The sequence below is a fragment of the Chlorocebus sabaeus genome, chromosome 2 (assembly GCF_047675955.1).
Source record: "Chlorocebus sabaeus isolate Y175 chromosome 2, mChlSab1.0.hap1, whole genome shotgun sequence".
Taxonomy (NCBI): Eukaryota; Metazoa; Chordata; class Mammalia; order Primates; family Cercopithecidae; genus Chlorocebus; species Chlorocebus sabaeus.
The window spans coordinates 26,276,500-26,292,076 of record NC_132905.1 but is presented as its reverse complement, the minus strand read 5'-3'; the positions used below and the strand labels follow the sequence as shown (position 1 = coordinate 26,292,076).

Sequence of the window (15,577 nt, the reverse complement as noted above, 5' to 3'; positions counted from 1 at the left end):
TCAAAAAAAAAAAAAAAGAAAGAAATAAGAGAATGGATATTAGGCAACTGGCAGTCTCAGCCAGTCTGATTGCTGCCCTTTGGTGTATAGAGTATCTCTCTTGAGCAGAGTTTAGACAGACCTTCTCTGAGTTCCTCCAGTCACTGGTGTCGAGCTCATTCTTCATGGCACTCCCCAGAATTAGCATTTTTCCTCAGTCCACACTGCTGCCACTGTAGCAATGGGGTTGGTTTCACTGACAAAGCCCATTGTAGGAGCCATAGAAAATGAGATAGGAAACTACAGGCTGGAGTCTCCTTTTCCACAGGAGGTGGCTGTGTACCCACATCGCAAGCACTTAAGACTTCGTGGACCTCTCCTTCAGCCCATCTGAGATATGGGCCTTCCCTAATATACGAACACTTGACCTAGGAAACTTCATGCCTTCTGCCCAAGCTCTGAAAGGTGATGTCAGATGCCACATCATTCCGGTCTGTTCACTCTGCATTCATAGAGAGAAGTAATGTAGCACAGAGAAGCATTTCCTGAGCATACATACTCACTTCTTGCTGCAAGGCACGTGTTCCCACAGATACGGTGCTGTGAATTAGTTAAGGTAACACTTAAACACTTTTAAAATCCATAATGCACTGGAATATTCTGAAAGAAGAGAATGGAATCCCATGGGAACAGTGAAAACAAGTGAGTTAACCAAAGGCAACACCTATCATATTGCCTTGCACCCAGTAGGTGCTTAGGCAATGCTTGTGGAGCCTCATCACAACTGAAAGATGAGACTACTGAGTTAATTTTGGCAATATTTCACATTAAATGGGTTTCAGTGGACCTATTTCAATGGAAAAGGCATTCAAAATTTCAAACAACAGACATAAAAACTGCTTTCTGGAAAAATAGCCTTTGGGTATCTCATCATTCATATTCCAAGTGCACACTTTTTCTTGCCTCCTTCTCAACATTTTCTTAAGATAATTTTCAAACATACGGAAAAGTTGGATGAGCTATACAGCAAATACTCATGTACCTGCCACCCAGATTCTACAATTAACATTTTGCTGTATTTGCCTCACCACATGTTTATCCATATCTTTCTCTGTCATCCATCCATGTTTTTTTTTTATGCAGAAAGTAAGCTTCATCCCTAGACACTTTAGCATGCATATAAATTAACTGAGTTTCATGTGTATAATACGCATTTTTAAATAAAAGTGAAATGCACAGATCTTGAGTACACCATTTGAGTGATGACAAATACAAACTATGTCAAGATACAGAACATTCCCACCACCCCAGAGCATTCTCTCATGCCCCTTCCTGGGCAGATCCCTCCCCGTGCCTCGCAGAGGTAAGCACCGTTCTGAGTTTTTACCATAGATTAGGTTAGCCTCATCTAGAACCTCCTATCAATGGATTCATACAGTGTATGTTCTTTTTGGGTTAGGCTTTCACTCAGCATACCATTTTTGAGATTCACCATAGGCTGTTACATCCTTTGGTAATTTGTTCCTTTTTACTGCTGGGTAGTATTCCAGTGTGTGGATTTATTTTTCCATTCTTCCTATTGACAGGCCATTATGAACAGAACTGCTGTAAACATTTTTTGTACAAGTTTTATTGTGGTAATATGTTTTCATGATCTCTTGGGTAAATATCTAGGAGTGGAATTGCCAGGTCATTGGGTAGCTATTCACATTTCTTTTGATAACTAAGATCTTATAATTGAACTGAGAAAGGACCTTATAAATCATCCAGACCACCTCATTTTATAGACAGAGATGTTGAGACCCAGCAAACAGGTAGAGAAGAGACCTGTTCAAAGTTACAGAGAAGATTTTTCTCAAAGTATGGACTAGAAACCCTTGTCTCCTAACTCTAGTGTTCTCTATAGCAGACTTCCCTTCTTCCCCTGAGAAAGAAGGAAATCCGGATTCTTTCCAGAAGATCATTAACTATTTCCATTGTTGCTTGGGGAGAATTAACTGTTAGATATACCCGGGTGCAGGAGATTGTGCTTGATGCCTGTGCTTCTGTAGTGTCTGGATCTGACCCTGCTTCTCCTCCAGTGTACATCCCTGCAGCTGTTCCTTCCAGGATGGTCTCTGTGGAACACAGACCTGGTCATGCAGCTTATCTCCATCATCCATCCTACAGGGCCTGTGGGAGAAAGTCCAGACTCTGTAGTTGAGTGTGCAGGCCTCCTGCTTCTCTCGCCTCACCTTCCATCTTATTGCCCACCCCCTGCAGCCCACCCCATGCCATGTTCCTTCATACCTCCAGGCCTCTAAGCCTCTTATGTTTGGTCCGGAATGCATTTCCCGCTTTGTTTCCCTGATAAATTCCATACTCTTTATTCAGGATTTGGTTCATCCGGACCCTCTCAGAGAGCCAGTTACTCCCTTTTTATACATAGTACCTCTTCAAGCTAACTTACCATGGTGGTTTGTTATGATATCACATTCAGCATTAGTTGAACTCATAGTGCAGGACTAGACCCTGAAGGTACAGATACGACTGAGACGCGGGCCTGGCCTTTGAGGAGTTTACCGTCTGTTGAGATTCCTGTAACAGGATAGTTTCAGTACAACACGATAAGCACTCACATGTGTTGCAGAGAATGAGAGCTCATCTTCTCACATCCCTCCAAGCGTTAGGTGTTTTGAAAGCTTCACCACACAAAACTATCTCATGACTTTACTTTCATTACTAGTGAGGTTGATGCTTTTTTTTTTTTTTTTTAATATGCCTATTGGGTATATTTTAACTCTTGAGGAAAACAATCAAGTTGTATTATGGTGAAGCTCACTAGGTCACTTCCTAGCTGTGAGACCCTGCAAGGCAAATTTCTTTTCCCAACTCAGTCTCTAGTTCCTTGTCTACAAAATGGGAAGACTAATAAAATGTGTTTCATAGGATTGTTATGAGAATTAAATGAGATAACATGTGTAAAGCACACACAGGCATATAGTAGGTTTGCAATAGATGTGGCCTCTTGAAGTTCCCAGCCCCTAGCCCAGTGCCTGCCACTTATGCAATATTCAGTGTTTGTGAAGAATAGGAATATATGTACACTGTGTATGTGTTAAAAGGGGCTATATATAGATGCTCACACAGATCCATCTGTCTTGAGAAGGGTGTTTGATTTGACTTACATCAATATTCAGCCAGAGTGGCTGAGCACACACGCGTGACTCTTCTTGGGTTGCCACATCCCCTGCTAGGCAGATGTCCATTATAATGAAATGTAAGAAGGGAAAAAAATAATAATAAAGGCAGAGGAGTGTAATGTTATGGCTTGATTTGACAGGGCCTCCTGCTACTTCAGCTGCCAGTGCCAGACATGGAACAGATTAATCTGTATTCCAACACACCACTGCTGAAGTCAAGATCGATCTAATTAGGGTATTGTTTGCATCTAGAGTCTTATCAGAAACCAGGACGTCTGTCCTTCTTGGGGGCCAGGGGGCAGGGGGCAGGTGGGTGGCAAGGTTCGGCAATAAAACAGACACAGGCTGTAATTTTGGAAGTGAGAGAAGAACACTGCTGTTTGATTTCCTTAAAACAAAAGAGCCAATGGCCTTAGATGTTCTATGGAAACAAAGGCAGCTCTGCAGCGTGGCCTTGAATTTTAAGGTGGCCCTGCAAGGTCTTGCCAAGATGTGGGCCAGATGGTTGGAGTGCAGGGACCCTTTCCATCCTAAGAATAGAACTCTGGCTGACCCATGTGTGTCTTTCTTAAGCATTTGGGCTGTGGAAGGCAGGTGCAGGCTCTGAAGCTGGGTGGTCAGAGCGACCAACCAGGCTGGGCCAGTAGGTAAATGCCAGGCCATCAGGATGATGGTGAGGGTCTGCTTTTCATAGTCCAACGTTCATATTTATCTGTGATCTGCACCCCGTCTTTCCAGCCTCATTACTTTTCATCCTTCCTTCCCTCCTGCGACATTGATCTCTTTCCAGTTCTTTGTCCATATCCTGTGCTTTCTAATTTAATTCTTTACTTCATGTTGGTCTATCTGCTTGGAATATCCTTGCTGTCATTTCCCCCTGTCCTTCAAGTCTTAACTGTGATGCTACCTTTCCTACCATTCTTAGCTCCTCTGGCTGGGAGAGCATTTTCTCCATCATTAGTTTCTGCCCCTGTCATTTTCTATCATGTAATTTTTGTATTTATTTAGGAGACAGGATCTTGCTGTGTCACCCAGGCTGGAGAGCAGTAGTGCGATCATGGCTCACTGCAGCCTTGACCTCCTGGGCTCACGTGATCCTCCCGCTTTAGCCCCGCAAGTAGTTGGGACCACAGGAGTGTACCACCATGTCCAGCTAATTTTGAGAGACAGAGTTTCACTGTGTTGCCCAGGCTGGTCTCAAACTCCTAGCCTCAAGCAATCTAACCAGCCTTGACCTCCCAAAGTGCTGGGATTACAAGCATGAGCCGAATTGTAATTTTATTTTTTTTTTAATTTTAACAGCTTTATTGAGATTGACATATGAAAAATTTGTATATTTAAGGTATACCACTTTTTGTTTTGATATATGAATAGTATATATTATAAAACGACCACAATCAAACAAATTAACATATCCATCATCTCGCATAGCATTTTCTATCATGAGTCTTAACACACTGTAGTGTTCTTATACCTATTTCATGAGTAAATGAGTGAGTCTGTGCCAAAGATTCCTAAAAGCCTCCTCCTGTGACCCAGCTCCACTTGCTAGGGCCTCCTCTTCCTTTCTGGTGAACAGAGCCTTCCCCTGCCCCGCCATGTTAAAACTTCAACAGAGGTTCCAGCAGGACCCCTGTAGAATCTGGAGGCACCTCTCTTGGCACAGAGGTTGAGAAAGTCAAATTTAGGGATTGTTACTGTGCACCTTGTCGCTTTTTTCCTTCTATTCTCCCACTCCCACCCTGGGAGACTTGTTAGTGTACATAGGACTCATGCTCCTCGACGTACCGGGGGGTTATGTCCCAAAAAACCCATCGTGAGTTGAAAATATGGTAAGTCAGATATGCATTTAACACACATAACCTGCCAAACATCATAGCTCAGCCTCACCTACCTTAAACATGCACAGAACCCTTACGTTAGCCTACAGCTAGGCAAAATCATTTAACACAAAACCTATTTTATTTTTTTTAAAGTGTTGAATATATCACATAATTTATTGAATATTGTACTGAAAGTGAAAAAATGGTTGTACTTGATGTACAGTTTCTACTGAATGCATATTGCATTTGCAGCATCGTAAAGACAAAAAATAAGTCAAGCCATCATAAATCAGGAACCATCTGTATTCCATTTATCCCTGACTCCAAGAATGTGGCCCAGTTCTAGGCTCCAAAAACTAAGTGTGCCCGTAGAACCCCAAATCCTGGTTTCTGTCCACCAACTTTACCGCTGAAAACGTGAGGCTGCTAGCACACGGCCACTCACCTGCCAGTGTAGTACATCCAGCCCTGCATCTCTCCCAGAGTCTCAGAGGAGAATGTTTTCCTCAGGTCTCAGTTCTGACCTCTTAACTTTCAGTGTGTAGCCACTCCTTCTCAGGCCCTCCTCTTTCCTACCCCAAATGAATTAGGGGCTCTTCACATATAAGCTGAGTATTTTCCATGCATGCCAGTATACTCTATTGTAGTTGTTTATTTCTTAGCCTTAATCATAAAATGATGAGCTTCTCTAGAGTGGGCTGTCTTTCATCGCTATTGTCTTAGTACTTGCTACATTGCCTGGCACATAGTAGGTACTCAGAATTTTGAGTAAAAGGAGGGCTGGTGATGTACCACTTCATGCCCTGTAATTATCCTAAGATTATAAAACTCTAGAAGAAGAAGAAGCTAATCTTCATTTCTTTACAGATCACACATTGTATTTTCAGTTCTTGCAGGAAGACCAAAAGGCAAATGATTATCATGGCCAAGTACAGTTCTTTTTATTAAAAGGTAGGACCATCTCTACTTAGATGTGCTGTGTCCGTCACCTTACTAGTAAATAGTCACTACCCGCCTTAGCACTGTCAGCAGGTCTCCCAGAATCTTGTATTATTTGGTGGCTTTATAGCCAACGACACACAAGCACTTTATTTTAATTTATTGTGGGATTAGAGAGTCTGAGAGAAGTTGGCCTTGCTCCATTTTAGGGTTAGAACAAATCTTGAGTTAGAGAAAATAGCCCTACCAGCTGAGAAAGCCAAGCAATCTAGGTTTCTGTTTTTCTCAGCAGGAGCTAGTTAGGATGACCCAGGCTGACTGAAACATGTTCAGTGGCAGACATGTGATCAGGCTGCAGTGTGGAAGGAGTTACCTGGTGATCTATGACAGGTGCATAGGTGAGCGAATCCCTTGTGGTTCTCTTTTTCAGTGCAACAGATCTCAAACTGCTGTCTGTTGAGTGCCTACTATACACATATCTCATTTGAAAGAATGGATTTAATAGATGGGAGGGACAGCCCCATCTTACAAATAAGAAAACTGAGACTCAGAGGCTAAGCTCCATGCTTATGACTTAACCAGCTAGTGAGTGCCAGAGACAAGATTTGAATCCATGTCTCTCTGATCCTAAAGCCCCACATAAGATTAATTAATTCACTTGTTGGCAGTCTGGAGCAGATCCCATGAGTTAGTGTTCTCCATATGCCTGTGTGCCTTTTTCAGCAATGGAACCATAATAGGCCTACTTATAAGCAGGCCTGTCTATGGATAAATAGCTCTCCTCATAGAGAATGGGTAATGGTAACCAAACACCTACTGGAATGTGGACCATGCTTTTTTTTTTTTTTTTTTTTAAGAGTAAGGATGAGAAATGCCAGTCCATCCCACTCTTCACAGAAATGGTGCACACCATTTTGGCTGGTTGGAGTGACTGCCACAGTCTGTGCTGTTCTGGAAAGACATCTGATTTGGGTGTACTAGATCAAGGGTTCTTAACTAAGGAGCCATCACTAAGAGATGTGACTGCTCTGAAACTCCGTGGAAAATGTTACATTTGTGTATGTGTTTTGGGAGGGATACGCATGCCTCCGTGTTTATCAGTCTCGCAAATGTCTGTCATGATTTGGAGGGAAAAAAATGCAGATCTAGATTCCAGTGGCCCACAAAGGTATTTTGGACCTGAGGCAAATCACATTCCTTCTCAGGGCTATTGTTTCCATACTCAGAACCCCAGAATCAGATCAGAGATTTCTAACCCTCCTTCCAGCTCTGAAAATTATAAAACTCGAACTGCCCCCTGGAAAATCAAACTTTTAGCCCTCTCACATAGAAACAGGCATCTAACCCTTCGTTAATCACCCTTGAGAAGCCCTGAAGAGAGCTGAGCTGGGGGAACGGTGGGCTAGAGCCTCCCTCCAGGCGGTTTCAGTAATTAGTGTCTGTCTGAGGCAGCCAGTTGTCTGACTGTTGAGCAGGGAGCCCAGCAGGCAGGGACTCTCACTGGCACAATTTCAATCCTGGCTCTCTAACGCTCCACCTAGATGCCAGGCTGCCTACCTCCCTACCTAGGGATTTGAAAATGTAGATTTGCCTAGCCTTCCCCTTGGTGGAGCCATGTTGCTTCCTTGTGTGTCTGTGTGTGTGTGTGTGTACACACGTGTGTGTTTTCTGCACTTCCTGGGCCCTCCCTTAGAGGCTGTTCTCTGCAGTGGGAACTACCATATCCACCCCGTCTGCATTGACAGCTCCATAACCATCCTTCACCCCCATTTTATCCTGTCGAAATGACGGAGCAGCTGAGCAGTGTTGGCCAGCAGATAAACCTGTTATCTCCCCTGCTCCCTGTGCCAGCAGCTCTCCGCATCTCCTTGGTGCATGAAAAATTGACACCACCTTGGGCTGAAATCTGTTCTTAGGGAAGCTATATTTATTAGTAGCTAATGAAACTTGGTGTGTGTATATATGTGTAAACTTGGGATGGCTGAGGTGTTTCCCTGTCTGGCAGGCACCGATAGCCTATGGCATGCCTCAGCATCCAGATAGAGAGGTGGAAGGCCATAGGCGTCAATTGGCCTTAAATACCAAACAAATAGGTAAATGTCATTTATTCTTAGTATACCATTGCAGTTGATCATGGTATATCTTGCTCCAGACAGGGGTGAGCATGGAAATGCATGCAAGTGTCATCTGCTGCCAAAGAAGATGGTTATTCTGTTTATTACATTTTTCTCTTTGAAAATTACAGCTCCTGATACCCTCTCTGCACCACCAGCACCCAGCCCTCCCTCCCCCATCTTGTTGAGGTATATAAAGAACATTCTCTTGCAACTCTTTCTCATCCATCTTAATCAGCAAGATTAAAAGAGAAAATTATTGAGAAGTTCTGGTTCAGTATTTTTGTGGAACTGCCTGAAACCCAAAGTCTCTTCTTTATTTAGACTGTGGTGAAAATTGCTTCTGCAAAGACTAATTCTGTAAAATAGAGAAAGACGGTTGTTATTCATGTCTTACTCCATATGGCCTTTTACTTCATTTTATTCTTGTTAAAACTGTTAATTTTTTAAACCCACATTTATATAGTGCCTGTCTTTTGGGCACAGTGAGCCCAAATATGAGGCATATTTTCAGGCTTTACATGGTCTCATTTACCTTCCTTCTTTAATAGCATTGATGATTGCCTTTTATATGTGGGAAACATAACATGGTAGGAAAAGCTTACAGTTTGGAATCAGGCGACTTAGATTCAGATCTAAGATCCAGCCACCTACTCAAGCACATGACCTTAAGTCAGTTAATCTCGCTGAGCCTTGGGTTCCACATTTATAAAATGGAGATGTGGATAGTACCTTTTCCACAGCTTAGTTGTGAGGATTCAGTGAAAAAATTGTGTACAGACTCAAGCCTACTGGCATAGATAAACAATAAAAATGATGACAGTTATTATACCCTACTTATGTTCAAATAGGAATTTGAAGGAGCTTTCAGCAAAACAATATAGTGGCACTAAATCTTAGCTTTGAATAAGAATTTGTCAAAACACAAATGTTACATTAGGGAACCTATTTGCAACATATATGGAAAAGGGTAATATCCTTAATTTATAAAGAGTTCATAGAAGTCAAAATTGAACAAAGGATAAGGCCAGGCAGTTCAAGAAAAAGCAATACAAGTGGCCAATAAACATAGTGTGATGGTGAATTTTATGTTAAGTTGACTGGGCTGTGGGATACCCAAACCACTGGCAAGACATTATTCCTTTGGGCTTGGGTTGGTACTACTCCATTGGCTTTCCTGGGCCTTCAGCCTGCAGATGACAGATCACAGGCCTTCTCAGCCTCCATAATTGCACAAGCCCATCCCTCATAATAAATCTTTTTCTGTATATTTTTATATTTCCTATTCTGTTTCTCTGGAGAACCCTAATACGCATAGGAAAAGATGTTTAACCTCATTCATAACAAGAACAAAAACATGCTAATCAAAAAAAGATCTCATTTTTCACCTTGTGGGTTGTCACAATTACTAAGTTGGATAATATGCAATCTGAGTGAGGATATGGGAAGACAGATGCTCATATATATACTAATAGTGGGTATGTCATTGATATAACCGTTTTGGAAGACAGTTTGTCAGTGTCTTTCAACATTTCATATGTAAATTTCTTTTGATGCCCTAATTCCACTACTAGGAATGTACTTTCAGAATATTTGTGCAAAAGTAAGCCAAAATATGTGGACTTGTATACTCACTGCAGCATTGCTTCTAACAGCAAGAATAAAATAACGCAAAACTGGAAACTACCTAAAATACCCGGGAATGGGCGCTAGTTAAAATTGTGATAAAGAAGCTCAGTGGAATTCTAGATAGCAATTTTTAAAAATGAAGTGTGTGTGCCGATATGGAAAGATATATTAGGGAATATTTTTATATATGAAGTGCAGAATTCTCCCCCTGAAAATGTACACAAGGTACTTTGTAGTTTTTCTTGGGAGAGAAGAATCAGTTCGTGGAAGGAATATGAGAAAAGAAATAGTATAGATGCTCAATAAATATCAAGTACACATTGTACCTTTTCATGTAGTTTGATTTTTACCTCATACATCCATTGCTTTTATTTTAAACTCCATTGGTAGGGGGTGAAGGGAGTCAGTAACAACAAAAGAATAAAAGAAATTGCTTTCTGTGGTTGAGTATAAATTCATCTTTGAGCTTCCTAATAGCCCAGGCAAAGAAGGAACGTTGATAAGGAAATACAAAAAATGTATCAGGAAAGAGAAACATTTTCTTGATCTTGATCTCTGAAAGGACTGTGGCTGCTGAGGAGATTGGTGTAAACTCAGATCCAATGCTCCCTCTCCCCAGCTTAAAATTCACTGGTAGGCCCTTGCCCCTGTTCTCCATGGTCAACCTTTGCCTTCCTCACTGGCCTCCGCTCTGCCACATGGACATGGCACTCCATTCAAACTGATCTTTGCATGTATTGTTCCTTCTGCCTGGAATGTTCTCTCCTTTTCTCTGTCTTGTTGGCTATGGCTCTTCTTTGTTTTTTAAGATTTTCAGTTGTTGGTTATGTCCAGTGGGAATCCTTGGAAGTCAGTTGTGCCTCCTCTATGTTGCCCAGGTCCTGTTTGCCTCCCTCAGTAATGGAACTTGTAACAGTGCTGTAATTGTTTCGTTTTTTTCACCAAATGAGGAGCTCCCTCAGGTTAGGGAGGCTGTGTTGTTTGTTTTTGGCCCTGAACACTCAGCACTTGCTAGGCACAGAGGTAAACTGGTTAGTGAATGAGGGAGTGAGTAATCCGAAGTTTGAGTTCTACCTCTTCCACCAATTAGCTGTGTGGACAAGTCATTTCTCTCTGGGCCGCAGTTTTTCCATCATACAATGAGTAATTTGGCTCAAATAATCGATGAGAGCTTTGGCTCTGATTTTTTTTTTTTCCTTCCTCTGTAGTTGTCAGATTGTCATGTATATAATACCAGGATGTTGTCACCAGCTGTCATACTAAATAATTCCAAAGTTTCAGAACTGATCTTGTTGGAATTCACTGCATTTGTTATGGCCTGTCCCGTATCTGTTCACCAGCTGAAGAAATCACCGCTACTTCCAGCTTGGTTGGCACAAGGTTACAGAGTTGATCCTGTCCCTCGTTCTTCCCGCCCCTAACCTTCTCTCCTTGGCATACACAAAGGTCGGAGCACTTTCCCTGAAGTGCGTCTTCACAAACGTTCCTTTCTTACCCTACTTTCTCACCCTGAGCTGAGCTCTGTTAGCTCACCGTCCTTACCTTGGGTTCATGGGGTTTTTTGCCTTCCTGTGGAGGCAGGGCCTGTTCTCTCCACTACTTTCTCCCCTCACCCCACCCCAGTGAGTGACTACGGCAGATGGAGGTTCCACCAGCTCAATCCCAGCTTTACATAAAAGTTGAGAGGAAGATACTGGGGGAGCCTGGGGTCTTGAGAAGGTATATAGTACCTCTGTCCACAGCATATTTTAAGAAAAATGTTGTATTTTCAATACCTAAAAAAATGGATTCTACCAATTAGAAATATGTTATTGAAATTGATGGCACCCTCAGAAAAAGCCATTTACCTACTCCCACGTACAAAAACTCTTTAAGGACCATTTTGTAACTGAACAGTTTGAAAGCATATTATCAATGCAGAGGTAGTATTGCTCTGAATTGGGGGTAGGCATTATGTGTAGAAGGGCAAAAGGTATTTGAAGGCATTTGAAACATATCCAGAATTCAGAAGTAGCCTGTTTGCCCCCAGGCCCACCTCCACCACTGAAAACTTTTACATTGATAACCTGCTTTCTTCCCATTCATTCAGCAAGTATTTGCAAAACACCTACCATGTGCCAGACATTGTTTTAGAACCGGGGTTATGGCAATGAACAGAGTAGCTTAAAATATCTGCCTGCAGAGAATTTGTATTCTAATTGAAGGGAGATGGTGAACAAAATAAATAAATAAATAAATGATAGAGTATTTTAGAAAGTAACACATGACGAAGAGAAAAATAAAGCAGGTAAGACTTGAGAATAGCCATGTAAGGCATTGCATTTTTCAATAGGGTGGTCAAAGGGAAGCCTTGCTGAGAGGATGACAGTGGAGTAAAACCAGATTTAAAGAGTAAGCCATGCAGATAATCTGCCGGGGAACATTTCAGGCAGAGGAAACAGCAAGTGCAGAAGCCCCGAGGCAGGAACAACCTGACGTTAGAAGCAACATTTAGTCTGAGTTGGGGAGTCACTGGAGTGTTTTAAACAGACCTGACTTTAGGTGTTAGCCTAAGGAATCGTGCTGGCTGCTCTATGGAGATTAGGCCAAAGCAGACAAGGGTGGAAGCAGACGGACTCACTAGTAGGCTATTGACTATTCCAAGCAAGAAATGATGGTGATGTGGACGAGGGTAGTGTAGTAGCAGTGGTGGTAGTAGTCAGAAGAGGTGAGATACTGGATATGATTTGAAGGTAAAGCTGATGAGGTTTCTCGTGGGACATGTGAAAAAGAAGAGAATCAAGGGCATTTTCACTGGTTTTGGTGGGAGAAACTGGAGATTCTGGTTGCCATTAGTTAGATGGAAACAACTATGGGAAACAGGTTTAAGGAGGAAGATCAGGAGCTTATTTTTGGACACGTTAAGTTTAAAAGAACCAGCCAGGCACAGTGGCTCACACCTGTAATCCCAGCACTTTGGAAGGTGAAGACAGGTGGATTGCTTGAGGCCAGGAGTTCAGCCCCAGCCTGGGTAACATGGCTAAATCCCATCTCTGCAGAAATTACAAAATTAGCCAGGCATGGTGTTGTGTGCCTGTAGTCCCAGCTACTCAGGAGACTGAGGCAGGAGGATTGATTGAGCCTCAGAGGTCGAGGCTGCAGTGAGCCCTGATCATGCCGCTGCCTGGGTGACAGTATGAGACCCTGTCTCAAAATAAAAGTTAAGGAAAAAAGGTTGATAGGATGTTAGACAGCCAAGTGGAGAGGGCAGGTAGACAGTTGAATATATCAGTCAGCATTCAGAGGACAGGACTGACCTATAGGTTCAAATTTGTGAGTCGTCAGCATATAAATGGTTTTCAAAGCCATAGAACAAGATGAGATCACCAGGGATGTGTATATAGCTAGAAAATAGAAATCTTAAGGACTGAATAACTCCAACATTAAGAAATTAGGGAAACGAGGGCATGGGGGATGCTTATTAAGTGAAGAAAAACACACTGGCACAAAATTATATCCGTGCTATAATCCGAGAAGTAAGAATGCTTCCTTGTGACCTCCATAGTCAGGTGACATTCTTGGGAACCCAGGGTAACTTTGGCATAGGAAGATGCTCCTCAGTTTTCAAATAAACTGTTGTTCACACTGTGAGCATTTTATTTCAAAGTAAACTTTGTTCTGCCATTTCTCCACGAGTAGACTTTTGTCACCTCCTTTTCAAGGTCATTATTCTTGATTTTTTGAAAGTTCTTTTTAAAGAAAAGAATCTCTTTACACCTGAAGCCTGTAATATACCCTTCAATTACCCTCTTCTTCCAAGAGTAGAATAATAGTATTTCATAATAGAAGGCGCTAGGTTGTTGAACTCGGAAAGCCCTGTTAACTGTTTTGAAGTGCTTACAGTCCAGCCACCTTTAAACTCGAAGCAGGGGTGTTAGCTGCCCCAGAATGCAAGTGATAGCACTGGGTCCCTGTCATATTTCATATTTAATTCCAGGCTGTTTACTTGGGAAAGTTATAAGGTAATTTGAGAATTCGATAGAACATGTCTCATCCATTATTTGTTCATGTCATGGCTGGTGTTCATATTCTATTCACAGGTTATTTCTGTAAAGGCAGGATTAGTTTGAGATTCTGTTGTGGACAATAAAAATCAATTAATTCCAGACGGAAAAGGAATTCTAACTTAGTTTTGATTCACTTGCTCAAGTTGTCCTTGAGGATATCATCCCTTTTGAATATGTTTTTTGTGCGATGTGAAGATCCGTTCGGTTTTTTAGTGACACCATTTAGGTTCTTGTCTTATTAATCAATAGCAGCAGTCAGAGAGGCCTACTTATCCCCCCCTCGATAGAACCAGACGAGGTTGAAGAGAGGTAATAATTACTGCTCTGATCTCAGTGTGTTCTCTTTTCTCTTTCCCAACCCAGAGCATGTCTGTTCGATCCTGGCTTCCCTTCTACGGAACCTGAGAGGGCAGCAGCGAACCCGGCTTCTGAATAAATTCACTGAAAATGACAGCGAGAAGGTGGGTGACTGTTGGACTGTAAAGATGGGACCAGGACTGATAGAAAGGCTCTTTACCTGATGTGATCTGACAGATACTGGGTTGAGTGGTCCTACCCTAAAATTCTCTTTTCTAGCATCTGGGCCCTGTTGTTTTGCATGTCAAAGGCTTTTCTGGTTATTCTGCTTTTCATCTCCAAATGCATTCTCCTGGGAGTCGTAACACCTGAGGATGATACCACTAGTAGTACTTGAGGGGGATTTTTAGACCCAAAGAGCATGGATTAGGCTAGGATTTTTGTTGAGGGGTGTTGCACAGCATAGCAAAGTGATTAAGAGCATTGGCTTTGGATACTTGAGATTTGAGCCTGTTTTCGCGACTTTTGAGATGTGTACTGCTCTGAACCTCAGTTTCCCCAGCTTCAACATGGAGACATCAATACTCATCTTGAAGGGTCAATGGGAGGTGAATTAGATAAGGTCTTACTAAGGTGGTGGTAATAAAATGAAGATAATGATAAGGAAATAGTAGAGCCTGCCTTAAATGGGCTATGGAAGCTGGGACCGCAATTACATGAGATTAGATGGAATGGGCTATGGAAGCTGGGAACACAGTTACATGAGATTAAATGGATCGGGCTATGGAAGCTGGGAACACAGTTACATGAGATTAGATGGATTGGGCTATGGAAGCTGGGAACACAGTTACATGAGATTAGATGGATTGGGCTATGGAAGCTGGGACCGCAATTACATGAGATTAGATGGATTGGGCTATGGAAGCTGGGAACACAGTGACATGAGTTTAGATGGATATTTTATATCTTTATCTAGTATGCCAGACGATAGGATTTTTAACAGTAATAAGAGCTACCATTTATTGAGTGACTACTGTGGATTGGATAATAGAGCAGATGACTTTCATCGTTGCATATATTCTCACAACACTGTGGTTTATTTATCCTTGTATAGTTATTATTTGCAATGACAGGCAAGGCAGTTGAAGCTTAGAGACATTATGTAACTTACCCAAGAAAGGTTTAAGACTGTCTCTTTGAGCTACCTCTGACCATTTTTTCTACCCTCACCAGGAGTATAGCATGATGAAGAGGCCTTCAAGTTAGGACACGGAGCATCTTAGTAGTCACGTCACCCTGGTGACATCATTTAACATCTGTGCTTCAGTTTCCTCATCTTTAAAATGGGGTTTGCTACCTATCTTCCCTACACACCTTGTCAGGTGTTTTTTAAGGTTTAAGGAAATAATGGTCATGAAAATACTTTATCTGAAACATTAAGGTCTTAGGGTCATCAGTGTTGGCTAAAGAAGGTGTGACCACAGTCTTCTCATATTGGCATCATATGCCAATATGATGGCATATTGATGGAACATCTCCTGTTAACCAACCAGTATCAGCTCCTGGGT

General features: G+C 42.0%; 1 protein-coding gene across 1 annotated transcript in view; it reads left to right on the top strand.

Moving 5' to 3' along the window:
- The window catches only part of CTNNBL1 (catenin beta like 1), a 183,080-nt gene that overhangs the window by 137,129 nt on the left and 30,374 nt on the right, over nucleotides 1-15,577 (top strand). Inside the window, exon 12 of the mRNA XM_008017862.3 lies at nucleotides 14,076-14,173. Coding sequence (XP_008016053.1) covers nucleotides 14,076-14,173 — 98 coding nt within the window. The remainder of the gene's footprint in view (nucleotides 1-14,075; nucleotides 14,174-15,577) is intronic.